The sequence below is a fragment of the Sylvia atricapilla genome, chromosome 6 (genome assembly GCF_009819655.1).
Source record: "Sylvia atricapilla isolate bSylAtr1 chromosome 6, bSylAtr1.pri, whole genome shotgun sequence".
In the NCBI taxonomy this organism is placed as follows: Eukaryota; Metazoa; Chordata; class Aves; order Passeriformes; family Sylviidae; genus Sylvia; species Sylvia atricapilla.
The window spans coordinates 14,211,861-14,226,645 of record NC_089145.1 but is presented as its reverse complement, the minus strand read 5'-3'; the positions used below and the strand labels follow the sequence as shown (position 1 = coordinate 14,226,645).

At 42.0% G+C, this 14,785-nt stretch overlaps 1 protein-coding gene across 4 annotated transcripts in view; it reads left to right on the top strand.

Annotated features, from left to right (window-relative positions):
- The first annotated feature begins 268 nt into the window (after nt 1-268).
- SERGEF (secretion regulating guanine nucleotide exchange factor) overlaps nt 269-14,785 on the top strand; it is a 139,767-nt gene continuing 125,250 nt past the window's right edge. For all 4 annotated transcript variants that reach the window (XM_066320844.1, XM_066320846.1, XM_066320845.1 and 1 more), the window contains exons 1-8: nt 269-393; nt 1,639-1,777; nt 2,455-2,610; nt 4,227-4,321; nt 5,448-5,508; nt 6,626-6,739; nt 7,028-7,090; nt 10,310-10,468. In XM_066320844.1, coding sequence (XP_066176941.1) covers nt 370-393; nt 1,639-1,777; nt 2,455-2,610; nt 4,227-4,321; nt 5,448-5,508; nt 6,626-6,739; nt 7,028-7,090; nt 10,310-10,468 — 811 coding nt within the window. In that variant the 5' untranslated portion in view covers nt 269-369. The remainder of the gene's footprint in view (nt 394-1,638; nt 1,778-2,454; nt 2,611-4,226; nt 4,322-5,447; nt 5,509-6,625; nt 6,740-7,027; nt 7,091-10,309; nt 10,469-14,785) is intronic.

The following is a 14,785-nucleotide window of genomic DNA, read 5'->3' as shown; positions in this document are numbered from 1 at the left end:
TAGGCGGCTCGGGAAGGCGGTACCTTCCTGGTACGTCAGCCAACGGGGAAAGGAAGAGGGCAACATGCCGCCGGCAATTAGGATAAAAGGGGTCTGCCCCCTCTGAAACCCTGAGAGAGAAAACCTCATTACGCGTGTGCCCCGCTGAGCCCTCCCTTTGTTCAGATAAAGTTGCAGGACTCCTCCGTCTCCTGTTGTGGAGGTCAAAGACATTTTTTGACATTTCCCGGCAGACACGAGGCGCCGGCCCGGGGCTCGCGTTTCCCGGCGCGGCTCAGGCGCGGCCGGCCCGTGATCCCGCCCCGAGCCCGCCCCTTCCTGCCCGGCCCGCGGGCGGCGGGAAGCGCCGGGAGCCGCCGGCCCCGGCCCATGGAGCCCCGGCTGTTCGCCTGGGTGAGTTGTTGTGAGCTGTTCGCCGTCGGCAAGGCCCCGGCAGGCGGGAGGGTGGCGGGGCCGCTGCTCGCCCTCCCGGGATGCTGCCCGGGGCAGCGGGGCCGCGGTGTGCCCGCCCCGCGGGGAGCCACGCCGCGGTTTCGGTGGGCGCGGCAGGGCTGAGAGCCCTCACGCTGCCCAGCCCCTCAGCTCCGCGGGGCCGTGGTTGGTGCGGGCAGGGCGGCTGGAGCGGTGCTGGGGTACCCGCGTGTGGCTCTCAGCCCCTCGGGTCCTCCTGCCCCTCATCGAGGCTTGCCTGGCTCTCAAAGCTTGAAAATTCATTGCGATTTATAGGCTAAAACGGCAGCTTGTGGCACGTCTTTTCAAAAGAATTGCGCCTGTAGCACGCTGTAAGTGCGTATCGCCAGCAGTGGCTGTGAGACAGCAGCTCGATGTGCCTGTGCAGCTCCGCTCCCGACATGTCACCCACCTGTGCGCTGTGGGCTGGGCATTCTGGCCGTGTTTCTGTAGGTACAGAATGTTTAATGCGGCCTTTGAGCCTTCGTTCGCTGCTCATGGTGCTGCATGTTTCGGGGGAGGTGGAGGGTGAAGTGAGAGCAGATGGGCGCACAGGTAAAACATTCCCTGGGGATCACCAGCTGGGTGTGGAGTGTTGCTGTCACTGCGCTGTGGGATGGGGAAGGTTGTGGTATCCCCTATTTGTGAGTGAGGGTTGAACTTTTGGACATAGAGCTGAAATTCCCTGACTTGTTACCATGCTGGCAATTGCTGCTTTCCGTGGTGTGTTTACTAGCTATAGTTTTGTACCTATAAATTTATACTGCCTATCATTGGTGTATTTTCATTTGGACCTCTTTAGTTTAAAAGACTTCGTTAATGAGGTGTCAATGTTTCTGATTTACTTGTTTAGGCTTCAGAGCAAGGTAACATGTCTTTCTGCTCTCGATTTGGAGGTAGGCTGCCAGAAAGCAGTGGCATGAATAAGACCATAGCGATGAATGGGAATCGTTGGCATTAAAATTAAACATGTGGTAATCGTCTGTGGCACAGACACCCTTAGTGACAGCAATGCTAGGACAGTCCTGGTCTGTTATCCTGGGAATCCTATGTGACATATCAGGGGATTTTTAGGAGTAGGTTAACGCATGGCATATCCCAAATAGGCTTGTTTGTCCTTGGGAGCATGTGTGTGCTTCTTTTGTAAACTTAAAAAAAATGTGTTATTTTTCTGTGTGCATTTTGAAGGGTGCAAACAGCTATGGACAACTTGGTCTTGGTCATAAAGAGGATGTGCTGGTTCCTCAGGCCCTGAAAGATGTTTCCTGCAAATGTCAAGACGTTGTAAGCATTGCTGGAGGAGGGGGACATTCTGCAGTTATCACTGGTAAAAACACGGCTCTTGCACGGGGTGTTTGGTTTTTAATCACTTTTTTTTGCGTGTTTCCCTGTTGGTTCAGTGCTGCCACCTTTCTGTGGCTGCTGTTTCTGAGCAAGTACAATCCTTAGTTGCAAACCAGCTTCCTCTACTCACAGTTAACTCAGTGTTTGGGGAAGTTCCTGTTGCTCGTATATTGTGTGGTTGCTTCGAGGAAAAAGTGTGAGGACTTTTTCTTCAGCTGTTTCTTTCATACAGAGAAGCCAGATTTTCTGTATTGAGGATGGGAGGGAGGAATCCAAATGTTAGTCGATCTTTAGAAGTGTTAAAGTGGGGAGCAGAAGATAACACCTGGCCCTTGAAAGGTTGTGCTGTATGCCACAGCTGATTATGGTAAAAGAAGGAATACAGACAGATGTGAACATGATAAAAAAAGCATCTTATTGTGAGAGATGCCTGTCTCACTATATGGATTGTCTCCCTTGACAGATCCAGCTCTCCACAGCTGTAGTTATTCAGAGTTATTTCTGATGCATCAGAAAGAACTGTTTCTTTTAATTTTTACTTGATTGCAGTGCTTAAAATTACATGTAATCACTGTCCTTGTTTGTCACAGGACCTCACAGATATAAATTTCTCTTTATAATCTGTGAAGTGGAACACAATTTTTTTTTTCCTTCTTCTAGGTACAGGACAACTCTTTGTATGTGGCCACAACAAAGATGGGCAGTTGGGATTGAATCACACAGAGGATGTGCTGCATTTTGCTTTGTGCACTGCCCTGTCTGGCTTTCGTGTAAAACAAGTTGCATGTGGCTGGGATTTTACAATCATATTAGTAGGTAAATCTTTTTCTCTAAGTGCTGAAGAAATACCTTGATGTAGAGAACACATTGAAAGTTCAACAATGCTATTGCTTGTGTGATGTGAAGGACCTGGACAAGTTTGAACAGAGGCTTGGGAACCTCAGGAAATTCAACAAAGTCAAGTGCTGGTGCTACACCTGAGTCAGGACAGCCCTCGGTGTCAGCCCAGGCTGGGGATGAACAAATCAGAGCAGCCCTGCCCAGAGGGACTTTGGTTCTGTGGGTGAGGCTGGACATGCCCCAGCCATGGCACTGACTGCCCAGAGAGCCAAACATGTCCTGGGCTGCATCTTGAGCCCCATGGGCAGCAGGGCAGGGAGGGGGTTCTGTCCCTCTGCTCTGTTTTGGTGAGACCCACCTGGAATCCTGCATCCAGCTCTGGAGTCCCAGCACAGGAAGGACATGGAGCTGTTGGGGTAAATCTAGAGGAGGCCACCGAGATGATCAGAGGGATAGAGGAAAGGCTAAAAAAGCTGGGGCTGTTCAACTTGCAGAACATCCTAACCCTGGACAAATTCTCTTAACCTTATATGGAATTTGGTTTAGCAATGAATTCAGGATTTAGCCATTCTCTGAAACATGGCATATTTGAAAGATGGCTTTCACTTTATAGCAAATGCTACTGATGATCACATTCAAAAATTCTCCAAGAGTAATGGATTCAGAACTTGTTTGCAGCTCATTACCAAATACCCAGTCATGACATCCATAATGAGTCTTAGTAGTACCTTACTTGAGTAGTTCCATCCACATAAGAAATCACTCTGACATAGGTGGAGCAGAGTGAATAGTAAGGTACCACCTATTTTGATTAAAAATGGCGTAACTGAGGCCATGTTTTTTCTGTATTTTGCACATCAGATATAGATTTAGCAAGGGAACTACCAGCCCTGTAATTCTACTGCCTTGTATTGTATGGTGCATTGTGGTCACAAAGCAGCACAGCCCCATCATAAACTAAAGGCTGCACCTGCCCTGGACATCTGTGATAGGAGTGACATTGTAGGAACATTTCAGAACCTTAAAGGAGCCACACAAAAGGTGCAGAGGAACTTTTTACAAGGGCTTGTAGTGATAGGACAAAGGGCAAAGGCTCTAAACTGAAAAAGGACAGGTTTAGATTAGTTATTAGGAAGAATCTCTCTCCTGGGTGGGTGGTGAGGCACTGGCACAGGTTGCCTGAGAAGCTGTGGATGCCCCATCCCTGGCAGTGTTCAGGGCCGGGCTGGATGGGACTCTGAGCAACCTGAAATACTGGGAGGTGTTCTTGCCATGGCAAGGGGGTTGGAACTGGATGATCTTTAGGTCCCTCCAACCTAAACTGTTCTATGATCCTATGTGCTGGCACTCACAGGTTTTAAGCTACTTGCCTTGCAAGCTAAATCCCTCTCTGTTCTGTGTGTCCCAGTGAACTTGAGACCTTTTCTGGACATGGTGTGTAAGACAAGAAGCCCTTAGCCTCAGGGGCTTTGTAAGGGGACATGTTAGGTCATTTCTTGAGCTACTTGGCTGTGTTATTGTGCTTGTTATAATGTTACAGTGCTATTGCTCATGGGTTTACTGATCCTGCTGTAACATTTCATTTTTTGCAGGATCTGGCCTAGTGCTGTCCTGTGGGTCAAACTCTTTTGGACAACTGGGACTTCCTCAAATTTCAGGCCCGTGCTTGATTCCACAAAAGATTGAGGTAAAGATTTAGAAGGTGTTGTGCTTTATATTGCTTCCAGCAGCTTACCTCATCTGACCTCAATGGGCTTTAAGCCAGGCTCTTTAGCTAATTTTCATTGTAGTGCCTATCTGCTACAGATAAGCTTGCAAAGGTGAATTGAATGGCTAAGGCTGCTTTTCTTGCTGTGTGAAGAAGTTTTCCACTTGTAACAGAAAATTGACTCACTTCTCAGGCAAATTATTTAGCATCATGGCTCATGCCAGATATTCCTTTGTTGCTTTTTTAAAGTAGGAGAAGGAGGGCAGCTGATCCCTTAAGTGACCACTGGTGAGTAGGAGTTAGTTCACTTGATGTTTCTGTGCCCTTGATGTTTCCCAGGAGTATCCATTGCATTGTGTGGTGCCTTAAAATTTGGTAGCATTGACAGTGCTGGTGTGAATCTCTCTCATCCCTCACCAAACAAAATATTCATGCTGGATATTTGCTCTTTTGGTTGGTATCACTTAAATTCTTGGGCTTGATGCTACCTCTTTTAAATACACCTGCTGCTTTTCCATCAAGGATAGATATCCAGGGCGTTTGCCAAACCCTGTAAGAGCAAGACAGGGTGGGATCTAACAGAAGAGGGAAACTTCCAAGTGATTTCTGAGATCTGTTGCTGTGGAGGGAAGCTTTCAAGTTTTTCTCCATTGGTAAACAAAATTCCAAAATTCAGTAATTTGGCAAGACTGAACAGCTTAATGCAACATAGTACTGCCTATCACCAGTTTTTACTGTGGAGAATTTGGTGTAATTCTTGAGGAGCACTGAGTTAAAATTATAATAGAAATAAACATACTTGTATCACCAACGTTTCTTCTTTCAGGTGAATATTTTGACTGTGTTTTTTTTGTTTATTGCCACAAGGCTGTGCATCCAGTTGCTTTTGCTGATTTATTTTTTATTCCTTGAAGATGTTCCCACTAACTTTTGTTAGTCAAAATTTACTTACCTTGTGATACAAAATGTTGATATGCATTGGGACATGCAGGCTGGAATTGTGAGCACTATTTTTGTAGTATTCCACTTCTGTTTGGTCTGTTTTGTTTTTAGAGGCACTAAGTGCAAAAAGCAACTAAATTATAATTTTCTTTTATTTGCTTAGTCTCTCAAAGAGAAGGTGGTGAATATTGCTGCTGGACTGAGACATGCCCTTGCTGCTACAGGTAACTATGTCATAATTTTAGTATCTTTTCAGTAACAAGTGAAATGGGATTTTAATAGCTTGGAGGAGGAGAGGGATGAAAAAAGGATGAAATTTATCTAGTCTACTATTTATTTTAAATATCACAGGGGAAATATACAAAGTCATGGACTGTAAGATTTTGGGACAAAGTAACATGAATAGTAAACATTCTAGAGCCATCTTCCTGGAAAATCATGGGGAAAAACTTTTTCCAAGAATTCAGAGTGATGGTTTATTAAGAAGTTAATCTTCTGATGGATAGAAAACATACTGATTTCCTTCTTCTTACTCTGAAACAAAACATAAAGGTGGGTTTTTTCAGGAAAAAGGGCTTCTGATCACTCCAAGTATCTTAGTATTTGAACTCATTATAGTATGCAAAGTAATTTAAGTTTGTATAAGATGCTTCAAAATGGAACTGACATAAATAATGGCTTTTAAAATGATGTAATTGAAATTGACACCTGGAAAATCACAAGAATGAAACAAAATATTTTTCCTGCTGTTAGTAGAGATTCCAAGTTTGTTCATGGTGTAACAGTAGAAATCAAACCCTTCCTTTTGGCGTCGTTGTGTTAAAACTGAGGAAGAGCAAACTACCTGCTCTTGTATTTGGTTTAGTTTGGCATGAACTTCAGTATGGATTCCAGGTAGTGGAGCTGAAGGTGCACAGGAGATGCTTGGAAGAATAGTGAGATCTCTGGTGCTTGTATGAATATTGGGAACTGTGATTCCCTGTGCTGCACTGCACAGACAAATTGGCATCAAGAGAGGGAAAGGGAAGAGAAAGTGCAAGAATTTGGTATCCATTCCTGAGGTACTGCAACCAGGGGATTTCTGTTACTGACTCTCCAATAGCTTCCTACCTTCTGAGTTTTCTTACCTATATACTGAGACTGCAGCTGTTTGTTGCTTATTGACTTCACCCGATAATCTGAATGTTTTTTGGCATGAAGGTCATTTATAGTGTAATTTGAATTGGTGAAAATTACTTGAATTTGATATGACACGTTAATGACTGTTCATTAACATGTGAAGTGATTTTTGTTGATGGTTGATGTGTTTTAATCTCTTTTATTTGCATTTTCTGTGAAAAGACAGTGGCTTGGTGCTGCAGTGGGGAACTGGGATGGCATCTCGGGCAAAGCGTGCAAGCCAAGGAAAAGCCCTCCCTCTGTTCTTGACAGCAAGGGAACCCTGTGAAGTGGCAGGTAATCCTGGAATCTGCTTCCTATGTGTGGGTGGATAGAGCATATAATTTGGAGTGGTATGTATCTTCCTTTATATAAAGCCACATGGTGTTGTAAACATGTAGTGGAGTGCCTGAAGGACAAGAATGGACATAGAGGATCATAATCTGTGGGGAAAATGGGAGTCCTGGGGCCCAAAGGCAGAGTCTTTTCTTATGGAAGTCATCACCATCCTGTTACACTTGTATGCATGTTTGTGTGTGTATTGATACCTGCTGCAGGAATTTTATATGACTTCATTTTTTCTAGGCCTGGAAGATGTAAAGGTGAAGACAGTTGCTGCAGGCTCCTATCATTCGGTGTGCCTCACAGGTACAGAGGTGAAAGTCCTCATCTCACCCTTCAAACATTTCTCTGCTTTTGAAATGTTGTCAGTTTGGGTAAAATTGGTGAAATTTGACCTGGCCTAGTTAGTGCTGGTAATTGTTTTGTAATAGTTTTGCACTCTGAGAACTTTCATTTTGTTTTAAGAGCTGGATTCATCTTTCAAGTTCTCTGAATTTCGTGTTTTTCTTGGGATCAGGTGTGACCTTAGCCCTTATGTAATTCAGCATCTGGGCTCTTAATGGCTAGAAACTGTGAAAGGATTTGTGAGTCTCTGGAGCTGCAGCAGGATGCCCTCTTGGGTAACTGGTTACTGCTGGAACCAGTGCAACCCTTTGCCCATGGAGAAGAGGTGTGCTGGGTGGTTTTCCCAGGAAAGGCAGCAGAAGCAGGGTAGCTACAGCAGTGTGAGCTAATGCCTCTGTGTGGGGCAGTGCAGGGGTATGAGAAGCCCTGGAGCTGTCTGAGGTGCCTCAGGCTCCACTGTGACAGTGTGCTGATCTGTGGTGCAAGAGCACAAAGCTTATTTGAAGAGTAGGAAGTTGCTTTAATTGGTTAGGCACTTCCATAATATCTGCCATTTGTTCTTTGATCCTTAGGCAGTGCTCCCATGCTGGAGCACTGAGTATCCAGTAATGAAAGTCTAATAAAGATTTCTTTTTATTTTGACAGATTGGGAGAAGGGGAAACAGAATAGCTTTCATGCTGTAATCTTACAGTTTTGAAGTGTGTAAAATATATTGAACCTTATGAAGACAAGTCTTTGCCAAACTTCACAGGAACAAGTTCTTAGCAAATCTGCAGCCATCTGGTATCTCTGTCATCATTAAAGGAGGACTGGAGTATTTGCTTATGCAGATCTATAGAGATTTAGTTGTATGGGGAGATGTTCCAAGATGTAAATTGTATTGAATTCAGAGATGCAAAGTGTATGCAAGATTAGTGAAGACAAACTGTAAGAACAAATAAAATCTCTTTTAGATAATTGGCACTCTCTATTTAGACAGTGAGCAGATTATTCTTTCATGCTTTTGCTTTTTATATAAGAGAGCGGTCTATTTGGCAGCAGGGGGACCAAAATTGACAAAGCAAGTGCCAAAGTCTTTTGTAATGTGATGCTGTTGCTGCCCTTCATCCTGCAAGATAGTTATTACTTAAAATATTTTGCATTTTAAAGATGCTTGATATAGTAAAGATACTACTGCAGGGCGTATTATTTAAATGGGTCTTTTTTTTCTAGGAATGCACTGTGGTGCAGTTTCCTCTGCTTCTGTTCCATGAGTCCTGCTGATGGGATATCAAATACCTGCAGCCAGGCAGGTTTGGGGCACAACTGTGGATGTGGGTTTTTATAAACATGAATGAGGGCTCTTGGAAAAAAAGGATAGTAGAGTCTGCTGGTATCCAAACTGGCCTGAGCCCTCCAAGGGTGAGAATTTGGTGCTAAGTCTCAGTGTCTTAAGTTTTTGTTCAAACCTACTCAAGAAATGAGATGAGGGTTGAGCGTGTGACTTTTCCCAGGATAAAGCAAATACACCTTCTGTAAAAGGAGGTGACAGAGGCAGTGCATGTTAATGTGGAACGTGAATGGCCACAGTGGTTTTCTTTGTTGTGTTTCTGTCACCTTTTTTTTTTTTTTCTTCATGAGGTGTGTATACTTCAGGCTGGGAAGGATTTTATCAATTTTAGTGGAGAATTCCAATATAATTGCTTGACTTTTTTTCTTTTTCATTTCAATTGTGTTGTTTTAAAGAGGAATATGGGAAGTCCTGCAGATGACTGTCTGTACTGGCTTCTCCCTCTACTCCCACTCCTTGCCTATTTTTCACCGGGAGTAGTGTAGTGGAATTCTCCTGGCTTACTCTTTGTGTTGCTGTTACCAAACTGAGATTATTAAATATATGGTAGCCTAAGTTCTGCTTCATTTTGTTTTCTTTTCCCTCTGCAAGATTTACTTCTGCCATGGTGATTGTGATGAGTTCAGTGCTGACCTAAGATATCCTGATGCTTTGAGTGTTGTGGATATTTGCTCCAAGCAATTCCATGTTGGAGCTTATGTGGCTTCCAATCTTTCTGGGCCCACACTAATGTACAAGATCATGTGTGCAAGATTTATTTCTTACACTTCCAACTTGTGCAGGCTGGCAAAAACTTCAGGGAGGCCTGACAGCTTAAATGTTTTTTGTGGATTTTTTTTTTATTGTGGAGGTCTAGGACCTGGGAGGAATGGTTTTGTCCTGAAAAGATGGGAACTAATGATATGTCACGTCTGTGGAAGGACTCATCTGAGCAGTCAGTGTTGGTGCCCATTAGTTGTTGGCCTGTCAGCAACTCCAGCTTGCATTGATATAAAGTATTGTGGGTGTTTCTGTAAAAAAGATTTATCCCTGTGGTTGGAATCCTGGAGTGTGCATTTGAAGAAATGCTTGTTCTAGAAAAGGGGTGGAGAAGACATGGGAGTGTTTACAGAAGTCTTTCAAATGTTGTCTGGCATGATGATATTTTAATTTTGCCTTATGATGAGTGATGCCTGCTTTAGTAGTTTGTTCATTTCTGTATGTCCAGTTCCTTCAGGAAGTGACTGTGCAAGGTGAGTCAAGGAGCACTGGACTGTCCTTGCTTTGGGGGATTTACTGAATTTGATCAAGCTGAAGGAGGCAGAATTGGTATGAGCAGAGCTGGGAGTCTAGCTCCTGTAGAGAGGCTGGGAGACTGTAAAGCAGAGCAGGAGCAGCCAGCCAGGCTTTGAATTATTTGCTGCAGTCCAGAAAGTTATTTACTGGATGTAATTAAAGCTTTGGAGTGGAAATAATATCTGGCCTGCAAGGACAGGGTGGACAGAGAGGGACTGCTCAGTGAATGTCTCTAAGATGCTTTGATTTTCTTTTACTCTGGGGAGTTGACTACTGTGGTTATTTTTTTAATAAAAATTAGTCTTTGCTCTAAACATCTAGGCAGTTTGACCTGAAAGCTCTCGCTGCTTCAGGGAGTCTGTGTAGCCCTCAGAAAACAGGCTGTGTTGTTAAGGCCCTTGCTAATATTTGTGATATCCCAGTTATAATGGTAAAGAATGGTAGGAAAAAGCATACAGTGAGAACACAAACTGCAGTGTTCTTTCCTCAGCATCACTGAACTGAGGCAGAACCTGAATCTGTGGTATTATATCTATATCCCTTTAAACAGGTTTTACTTCTCTGTTTGTTGTAGATGAAGGACACTTGTATGTCTGGGGCAGCAACAAACACGGGCAGCTGGTGAGCAGAGACATTTTTCTTGCTGAGCCCCAGAAAATTGACACTCAGTGTTTCTCACATGAGAAAATCGGAGCAGTTTGGAGTGGCTGGACCCACCTGGTGGCACAGACAGGTAGGATATTTAAAAAGAAGTAATGTGGCACCTAAACAGTAAACTGTAAGTTGACTTTGTTGCAGGCAAGCAGTGTTCTTTCTTACCAATAGTGGCTGCACACACAGTGTTGCAGTTTCACCCAAGTTCAGTTGTCTCTTGAAAAATGATAGGGACAGAAATCCTTTGGCTGTTCTTTTACTAGGTCATTAAGGACAAAGAAAATAAAATATAAATAAAATAATATATTCAGAAGGGAATCAGTAAACTAAAATAAGTTGGCTTGTATTTGTGGTCAAACCCAGAAAATATTTGGACAAGACAGGTAAAAAGAGGCATCATTATACATGAAGAGCGAGCATTCCCTGAAGATGAAAATGAAAGCAGATTTCATGTTGAAGCAGTTCTTTCCTGGGAATCTTTGTGATGAGGACAGTGTTCTGAAGGCTGCCTCGTGGAGGGCTGTGGGGTTAGATTCTTACCTAGGAGCAGATGAGAGAAAGGTTATGTAACAGTGATATTCATGTGTAAAGGGATGGTTGATCTGGTGAAGCTCATCCAAGTGTAAAATGCCAAGGCAGGAGGGAAAGGTAGATGAAATGGAAAGGCAAGACAGGCATCTGAAGCTGTTTTGTGGTGTGTATGTTCTTTGCTTCTCCTGTTGCACAGTGTGTGGTGCCATAGTTAAGGCTAACAAAAGGGTGGAAGTCTTCCATAGAGGAAAAGGAGCAGCCAGGGCTGTGATGTGTGACTGGAAAAACAAATTGGTTGTTTTCTGTTTCATAGCATTCATTGTTTGACATCAAAGTATGTGAGAGAAATGTGTAAAAAACCTTCTTAGCTATTTGTAAGAAATGTCTGAACTCTGATTTTTAGAGGATGCTATACTGAAAATTTCAAAGCTGCAATCAATGCTGTGAGCTGCTTGGAAACCTTTCAGGTGGAGTAAAAGAATTTATTTCCAAATGAATTAAGTGGTTGATGTCATCCTCACTGAACAGAAATGGTAGAAAGAAGCCATTAGTCAGGATAACCTGACTTTTTAAAGAGTGAGTCTTGACAACTTGGTTTTCTTTCCTTCGATATTTCTTAAGAGAGCGTACCCCCTAAATAAAATTTCCCCAGAGTTTTAGAAGCTTCAGTGTTTCACTCACTTGATACTTAGCTGTGGGTATTACAGACGTGGAGTATTTCACTAGGTGTTTTTTTTATTCAACAACAAAAAGTGTGTCAAGTGACTAGCAAGGGTGTTTAGCTGGTGAATGTTTAAAAGAATTTATATAGAAACGGGCTGACTGTCTACATCTGCATTAGAAAACTGGCCAAGTGATGCAGTGGCACAAGTTATTGCTGAAACCGTAAATTTTATGTATTTAGAATTTTAAATCTCTTGGAAGAGCAATGGACCTGAACCTAAATCATCTGGAATAAGATTTTGAATGGCCTTTGGCAGCCTCCAGACACCAATCAGGATCCCATGGGAATTTCAAGAGTTGTTCAGCTACTAGATGTAGTGTGAGCTGAAGCACTTAACTCTTTCTGGAAAATCATTCGCTGCATTAAACTTGCAGCTGAATAACTGAAAAATGCAGCCCACTTGAGAACTGTCTCCTGCATGCAGTTCTTCCCACCAGTATTTTTACCTCCTTCTAGCAAAGGAGGAGATGTTGCTTCAGTTTCCTGGTGCTGAAGTCATAAACCAATGATCCCCAGATGTTATGGATCAGTAAAGTGGTTTTTTTTGAGCATGCAGTCTCCAATAAATTTGTACTTGCTTGTTTATAAATTGTAGACATATAATGCTGTAATATGCAATCTGTAAAATATGTACAATAGAAATTTTACAAAGGATGAGATAAACACTACTTAAAATATATTCCTTTATTAACTTTAATAATTCAAATAATTAATAATTTATTAATAAATTAAAATATTTATATGTAATTTTCATCCTGCCCTCCAGTGGATTGTCTTGTGAATCGACAAGGCTACATGCACTTCACTTTAGAGATACTGATTAAAACATTTTCTGCTTGTTTTGCTCTGGGGAGTTCCCCAGTTAGTGGAAAGGAGGCAAAATAGAGTGATTTTTGGACACAGAAAAATGGAGAGAAGGGACACTGTAGTATGATGCTTCTCTGCTCATTGTGGAAGATAAAAACATACTGTGGAAAGACCCTGTACAGGGATTTTGCTGCATGAAAGAATGAGTAATTAATTTTCTAATTAATCTCACCATAATGCAAAATGTAGTGGTCTAAGGTTTGTCACTGTATTTGAATTCTCATGTGGTGTTTTCCACAGAAGGTATTTGAATTTTAAGAGGCTGTTACAAATATTTAGAGTTCTGTTTGAGGTTTTTTTTCCCAGATCATTAATCCTGATCAGAGTAGTAAAAATAAAAACTTGTTATTGGATGGATAAGCACTTGACAAACAATGCATAAATTCACAAATTCTGCAATTTCAAAATGGCATTTTGATCTTTATTTGCCAGGTGAGCAGTGCTTGGCTGCAGAACTAATTGAAGAGTGAAAAGTAAATGAGAGAGTGATGTTGTTAAAAGCAACCATCTGGAGGAATAGTTGCCAGTTTCATGGTTGCAGTGGTTTGACAATTTTAAAGTTAGTCCAAACAAGTTATCAAGTTTGTTATCAGAAAAAAAGGAATACAGCAAAAATATTTTTGTCTTCTGTCTTTGCCTCTTATGTAAGCTGGCCTGTTTTAAGACTTGCTTTGTTTTTTCTTCATGCTACTGGCAAAATTTTGTACTGTAACATAAAGCAAAATGCACAATTTATTCCCCATTCTCTCTTTACAAGGTATTTTAATTGCACCTGAAATAATTTTAATACCTGCATCTCTTTCATATCCTATGTTCTACCACATTCAGCAAAGGTTTCCTGTAATTTCTTTTCAGTTTGATCAACTCTTTTTTTAATTTGCTGTTGTTTATATCATAAAGCAGTTTGGATTCAAGAGATTAATTCCTGAGAAATGAATTCCTTGACTTAAAGGTGTTAAGCAATGTTTTCACGAGATGTTGTATTTTTCCTTTAACCTTAGGTAAAGGTTGATCCTTACCTTTACCCTAATCCTCATCAGCTTCAATTCATTGTTCTTTTTATTATAGAGGTATCTTTTGCGGCTATTTCTACTGTACACACTCTTACTGTAAAATAACTCACAGAATCCTTCAAGAGAGACAAGTGCTTTCTTTTCCTGCCTTGATTACTGTTTCCTGCAGAGGAGGGAAGCACAGTTAGACTTGATGGCATCACCAGTACTCCTTTCAAAGTAAGTTATATTATTTTGATAGTAGAGGTGGTCCTAGTTGGTGATGGTTTGTCCAAAAAGGTGAAGGTTGAGAAGCCCTGGTTGCTCTTTGGTCAGGCCTCTGATGATGAGATATGAACTTGCTGGTGTCTTTGGTTTATTTTCTGTTTTCAGTGTGAATGCTTGTGTCAAGTGACTCTCAAGAATGCTTTTCACTGAGGACAGGGCAGTGCTGCTGCTGCTCCATGTGAAGGACAGAACCAGGTGCATTCTTGTAGCCTTGGACTCCAAGTGCTGTTCTCTTCAGACAACCACTCTGTACAAGGTTTGCTTCCCATCCAGCTCTCTGCTTGATGGCACAAGGAGCACCACTGCAGTACAGGTGATACTGTTTGTGAAAAATGAGCAGCTGTCTTGCATTGCTCTCCTTAACAATGTCAGCTTTAATTTGTGGTCCCTCTCAAGTTCATGCAAACACTTGGAGGGTAACTGCTGAAAGAGAGGTTATTGCTTAGGTCATTTAAAAGAGAGCTAGGCTATGGCCTGTAATGTTGAAGATGTAAATTAGTCCATTGTGGGGAATGATAGAACCAGTCTGACTTGAGGGCAAACCTAAATATAGCAAGAGAGATATTTTAAAGACTTAGAGGTGAATCATCAACTTTGCTTCAAAACAAGGTATTTCCTTTTTAACTGAGATGCCTAATAAATAGCCTTCCTTAATCTAGCCTAGTTTATTATCTGTGTATTCTCATGAATACATTCCCTAATCTATTTGTCACATAGTGTCACATGAAGTTATGCTTTGTTTGAGCTCAGATAAAGAATTCCAAGCTCTTTCACTCAGAAAGTTACTTCAAAAATGCTGTTAAAATTGTGTTTCTGCTGCCTGTGCAAAACTGCCTACAGCTAAAAAGTCTCGGAAGAACAAAATCTTGTGACACAATCTGAATAATATTCTGAATCCTCATTCCGAATGTGCATCTGAATTTGTGCATCTTTGAATGTCTCTTGATGTCATGTCGTTTAGGCCACACAAAACCACTCTGAAGGGGTCTGACAT